General features: G+C 44.7%; 1 protein-coding gene across 1 annotated transcript; it reads left to right on the top strand.

The window, feature by feature from the left end:
* Positions 1–1,705: 1,705 nt before the first annotated feature.
* On the top strand, positions 1,706–5,809 carry LOC140900974 (thiol S-methyltransferase TMT1A). Its single transcript, XM_073319061.2, has 2 exons — positions 1,706–2,587; positions 3,874–5,809. Exons 1-2 carry the CDS (start codon positions 2,084–2,086, stop codon positions 4,108–4,110), a joined length of 741 nt encoding a protein of 246 aa, XP_073175162.1. The 5' UTR covers positions 1,706–2,083; the 3' UTR covers positions 4,111–5,809.
* The last annotated feature ends 191 nt before the right edge of the window (positions 5,810–6,000 follow it).

The following is a 6,000-nucleotide window of genomic DNA, read 5'->3' as shown; positions in this document are numbered from 1 at the left end:
TCCAGCACAAATCCAGGGTTTAACAAGAATGTCTGGGGGGCGGGAATTGAAAAAAATGCAACCTACTAAAAATAACACCTGTTTCCATGCAGGGAAAGGTTATGCTTGATGTTGGGGGCAGCAGCAATATCTTCTATAGTTTAAGGGGTTGGGATAGCACCTCCTGCAGAATAAAAATGGAGCCAAGAAATTTCTGTTAGGGCATTATCACAATAGCTGCTTCAAGCTGGATTCCTTTGATGTGTGGCAAGTACATTTTGGTACAGCTCCATGACTACAGCTTGTAAGAAATGCAAAAGAGCAACAGAATTCCCCCAACATCTGACATGACTATTTCTTCCACACCACTGTTAGCTTGGTCAGGTCCAAACTCTCCTCTCTGCTGACAGCAATGCTGCTAATTATGCTCCTACAGCAGTTCCTTGCCCTGCTTGTATATCTGCTTTTGTTCCTGAGACTGAGACACCTCATCTGCAGCAAGAAGATATTTTTCCCACCTGTCATGGAAAGATTCACCATCATTTACAACAGAAAGACCTCTGACCAGAAACAGGAGCTCTTGAGCAGCTCGCAGGAGTTTACAAACACCACAGAGGAGCTGGTGCTGCTGGGTATCAGTTGTGGCATTGGAGCCAGCTTCCAGTTCTATCTGTTGGGATGCCGAGTGATCTGCACAGACCCCGACTTTGAGAAGTTTCTTTTCAGGAAAATCGCTGAGAATCAGTACCTCCAAATTGAGATTTTGTGGTAGTCCAAGTTCTCTGCTGAATCCTGGTGCAGTGCTTGATGCAGAGTATAGAGAAGGGGTAGACTCCACAAAGGAACTTAGGTGCACCTAAGTTCCAGTTTTGGCTCCACTGTGATCCACAAAACTCTTGCCAAACCCTGTGAAAGCCTAGCTTAACACGAGTAATTAAAGATGGGGGAAGCCTCATTTCTTGGAAGACAGGATAAAGAAGGTAACTAGATCAGCAGGCTGAAAACAGAAAGTTTGTACTAAGATAAGTAAACAGGTCACTAAGCTGAAAGACAGAATGTCTGAGCTAGCTAAAATAAGAGGGAAAATACACAGAGAATCATTTACTGAAAACAAGCTAACAATGGATAAGAGAAGACTGGAACACAAGATGAAGTGAAGAGTAAGTTGGGCATGGACAGAACATGCTGTAGAAGAGGGACTGGTTCCTACAAAATGACCAAGCCAACCCCAAAAATGTGATGCACTGTATTGTGTAATGTATATAAAGGAAGAGGCTTGCTGTGTAACTTTGAATGTGTTGTACGCCCTATACCCACCTCCTACATTTGAGCCTGATCAACTCCACATAGAGGCTGTATGCCAAATAAAAGCACCTGAGTGTTGAGACTGGAGTCAAACAGAGTTCTCTGGGAACCAAGTGGAAATAGGTCTCGGGAGCACCCTAACACGCTGTAGGTACTTAAGCTCACTCAGCACCTAAGCTTTCAGAGTACAAGTTCCCAAGCCACCTAAGTTTCTGCTTCACTCTAAGCACTAGGACATCTCTTTCCCGCCTAACCCCCAGAGTGATTCACAGACTAGGGAAAAACAGGAATTCCTGTTGAAGCTGTTCCCCTGTGGCTAAATAATGAAAGAGAAGTTGGAGCATGGGTCTGGACCCAGGGTCTCTCACCTTCTGGATAAACCCTTAGCCACAACATTGAAAATGAGACAGGGCTGCTTTAAGAGAGAGGCCGGAAATTGTTATCTGAAACTTGCTAACCGTTAAGCTTCTGGGATTTGCAGCATGTTGCATCAATCAAGTTCCACAATGCAGGAGCCAGCCTGTATCAGTTCATCATATAACCAACCAGCTTCCAGACTGCGTCAGTTGTTCCTAACAGAGCAGCTGGTCTTTTTTGCTCAAGTTTCAGCCAGGACCTTTACACTGGATTTTGAAATTGGCTGTAGAAGCCGCCTAGCAGATGAGTACAAAGAGCAGAAAATAATCCCAAGAGTGAACAGAGCTGCTTGATACTCACTCTGCATTCTGCCTAAACTTCAAGGGATCTTATTTTTAAACAAGCAGGCTCTTTTCAGGGCAGGTCCTACTGAGAAGCGGGAATGGAAAAGGCAGTGGTCCTGTTTCTCCGTGTTAGCATTCAGCTGCTTGCCCTGCCCATATACCTGCTATCATTCCTGGGCATGTGGGACCCATTCTGTAAGAAGATATTCTTTCCTTTCTTATTAGAGAAGTTAACTGCAAGTTACAACCGGAGGGCATCAGGGCACAAACAAGAGCTGTTCGGCAACCTGCAGGAGTTTGCAGGCCCCGCGGGGGAACTGACTTTGCTGGAGATTGGGACCGGCACTGGCGCCAACTTCCAATTCTACCCACCCGGCTGCAAAATTACCTGCACCGACACAAACCTCAACTTCCAGCGCAGTCTCTCCAAGAGCATGGCACAGAACCAGCACCTGCAGTTTCAGCGCTTCCTGGTGGCCCCAGGGGAGGACTTGAACCAAGTGGCTGACAGCTCTATGGATGCAGTGGTTTGCACCTTGGTCCTGTGCTCAGTGCAAAGCATAGAGGGTGTCTTGAAAGAAGTTTTGAGAGTACTCAGGCCTGTGAGTATTTAAAAAAAGATATTTCCTATATTATTATTACCTATTCTACAGCCACTGGACCAGATTCACCAGTGACCTTCAGCTTTTTGCCACTCTGGAGATGCAAAGCTGCCACAAATCTCGTTTATCTGGCCAATTAAACTGGACTTGTATCTACTTTGCATATCAAAGAGATGCAAAGCAGTAGGAGCATACTGGTCACTTTGCCCCATTAGTCTTAAGCCAACTGTGTTTTGTGCATTCAACTCCCACTAATTTCAATGGCAATTGGGACACATGCAATTTAAGGCAGAATTTTAATTTTTTTCCCTACAAGGGATTTTTCTGTTAGAAAAAAGCAAATTTTCAATCTAGCATGGTGAAACATCTTGTGTCAGTTAACACAGCCCCCTACCCAAAAAAAGTATTTAAATTTTACATGGGAGATATCAAGATTGGTCATTTTCATCTACACCAGATATGGATAAAATATTAAGTTAGTGAAGTTTAAAGTTTTAGGATGTTATAGGTGAAATATTAGAGCTTTCCTAGACAGCATGGTCCAATGGACAGGAGATCTCAGTTCTGCTAGTCAGGAGATCTAGGTTCTACTCCTGCTCTGCTACAGACTCGCTATGTTATTTTGGACAAATCACTTAACATCTAAAAATAAGGGCTGATCTAAACCGTAAGGTTGAAATAACCATTCCTTTAATTCCATTCCCTTTCTTTATTTGCTCATAACTTTCTATAAAGCATTCCATCTAGGTTAAAACTCCCTGGTCCTGATTCTCAACTGCTCCATTCCTCTACAGAAATTTCAACCTTAATGGTGGGATTTTTAAAAGGGACCTAAGTATTCCCAATTCATTTTAATGGGATTTAAGCATATCTCTCTCTCTCAGGCTCCTTTGAAAACCACATCCTAGTAGTTTTACTCTGAACAAAAACACAAAGTACTGATTACTGTGAAAGATAAATAGAGTTAAAGAAACCAGGTCCTAAGCAAGCACATTTTTTGTCTTTTTTAGAACTTATTGATATGGATTTTAAACACCTCTGCAAAAATATGTAATTTTCTGTTTATTTTAAAATGTACAGGATTAAAAGAGCAACTTGGGAGGGGAGGGAGTATTTTGATACTTATTGAAATGTATGCAAAGAAAGCCTCAATTCCAAGTGTATAAATTACTGAGGGAGAAAAGGCAGAACAGAAACTGAGTTTTAAGAACACAAAGAAAAATTATGCAAACTGCATATCAGTTCCTTCATTTCTAAAATATTTCTAAATTGTTTTTTCCCCCCAGGGTGGGGCATTTTATTTCTTAGAACATGTGGCTGCAGATCCTTCAAGCTGGACCTATTTCTGGCAGCAAGTCTTTTATCCAACTTGGAAACTTGTGTTTGATGGATGCTGCCTGACAAAGGAGCCCTGGAAAAACCTTGAACAGGCCAAGTTTTCAGAAATAAAGTTACGGCACATACAAGTCCCATTATACTGGGCTCCAGTTCAGTCTCATATCGTCGGATATGCAATAAAATAATTCTCACTGTGCTGTAACGTATGCACTTTGTAATGTTTGCTTCTGTACAAATCATTTACAAAAAGAATGAGGAGTACTTGTGGCACCTTAGAGACTAACAAATTTATTTGAGCGTAAGCTTTTATAAATCTGTTAGTCTCTAAGGTGCCACAAGTACTCCTTGTTCTTTTTGCTGATACAGACTAACATGGCTACCACTCTGCAACAAATCATCTACAGTAACTCTTAACTGATCAATTAGAGAACATACTCATTTAAAGTTGTGCAGTACCCCCTTATAACCTTGTTTGGCAGCCACCTGCTTTGTCCACTGCTTGCAGAAAGAGCAGCCCGTTAGCGTTACCTGATGGGGACTTGAAACCAGGGTGGACCAGCAGCCCCCCCTGTCAGCTCCCCTAAGATCCCTGTGTGGCAGCCGCCCAGCAGGCTATCAACTGCCAGGCAGTTCAACTGTCCCACCCCCCACTGCCCTGTGCTGCTCCTGCCCTCTGCCTTGGAGCTGCTCCCCGGAGCCTCCTGTTTGCTGTGCAGGCGGAGGGGGAGGAAGTGGGGTGCTAATGTCAGGGTGTCCCTGTCACGGAGTCCCTGGGCGATGCTCTGGAACTGCTCCCCATGAAGCCAGTCAGGACTCTGGGGCAGTCGCCTTTCTGTGAGCAGCCTGTCTTCAGGACACACAGCTCACACAGCTTCCACCTTCCTGGGTCTGACCTCCTCTGCCCCTCCGTGCGCTTCCCACAGCGAGTCCACTCCGGTGGGGCTCCTGGGGAAGCCAGAGGGTCCTGTACCCCAACTTTGCAGTCAGATGTGACTCTCAGCCAGCCAATAAAAGAGGTTTATTAGATGACAGGAACATGGTCTAACACAGAGCTTGCAGGTACAGAGAACAGGACCCCTCAGCTGGGTCCATTTTGGGGGGCAGTGAGCCAGACAACCACGTCTGCCCTTCACTCCATGTGTCCAGCCAGCCCCAAACTGAAACTCTCTCCAGCCCCACATCCTCTGGGCTTTGTCCCTTTCCCAGGCCAGGAGGTCACCTGATTCCTTTGTTCTCCAACCCTTTAGCTCTCACCTTGAAGGGGGGAAGGGCCCAGGCCATCAGTTGCCAGGAAACTGTGTCCAGATTCCTGCACACACCTGCCCTTTAGGGCTCTGCAGTGATCATACACCCTTACCCCACCACCTAGATACTTAAGAACTGCATAGGGAAAACTGAGGCACCCCCACATTATTCAGAGGAAACATTAAGAACAGTCCCACTTCATCACAGACCCCCTCCCCTCGCTCCAGCACCCCTGCTCCTGTACCCTATCTCCACAGAGCAAGGGGGACACACCACAGGGCTCAGGATGGAGGGAGCTTGCTGGCAGCAGCTGCTGTCTCAACTTGCTGATCTACTTAAAAAGACAGTGTACTTAAGAGTGGGGTCAACATACTTAAATGTGCATCTTTCTCTCACACACATGGTGTGTCTCTGTCTCTCTCTTCCATGCTGTGTCTCCTCCCTCCATTCGTGCTGCCTTGTAGAGCGTAAGGCTACATTAAGGACATGTTAACCCTTGAGGACTCAGACAAGTGCTAGTTCATCATTTAGCAGTAAGGCATTCCATGGGAAATAGCCCACCTTCTGACTCCATCACCTCAACCAAGCTTCAAAATCATCATTGCTGTGTACAGTATTAAATTGTTTGTTTAAAACTTATACTGTGTATATGTGTGTGTGTGTATATATATAAATATAAAATATAGTCTTTTGTCTGGCGAAAAACGTTTCCCTGGAACCTAACTCCCCTGCTTTATATTAATTCTTGTGGGGAAATTGGATTCGCTTAACATCATTTCACTTAAAGTAGCATTTTTCAGGAACATAATTACAACGTTAAGCGAGGAGTT

The sequence above is a fragment of the Lepidochelys kempii genome, chromosome 20 (assembly GCF_965140285.1).
Source record: "Lepidochelys kempii isolate rLepKem1 chromosome 20, rLepKem1.hap1, whole genome shotgun sequence".
Classification (NCBI taxonomy): Eukaryota; Metazoa; Chordata; order Testudines; family Cheloniidae; genus Lepidochelys; species Lepidochelys kempii.
The sequence above is the reverse complement of the archived record's forward strand: the minus strand, read 5'-3'. Positions and strand labels throughout refer to the sequence as shown.

Coding starts and splice junctions, on each gene's coding strand:
- LOC140900974 (XM_073319061.2), top strand. CDS start 2,084: ATGGAAAAGGCAGTGGTCCTGTTTCTCCGTGTTAGCATTCAGCTGCTT. Junction 2,588..3,873: donor TTTTGAGAGTACTCAGGCCT/GTGAGTATTTAA, acceptor TTTTCCCCCCAG/GGTGGGGCATTTTATTTCTT.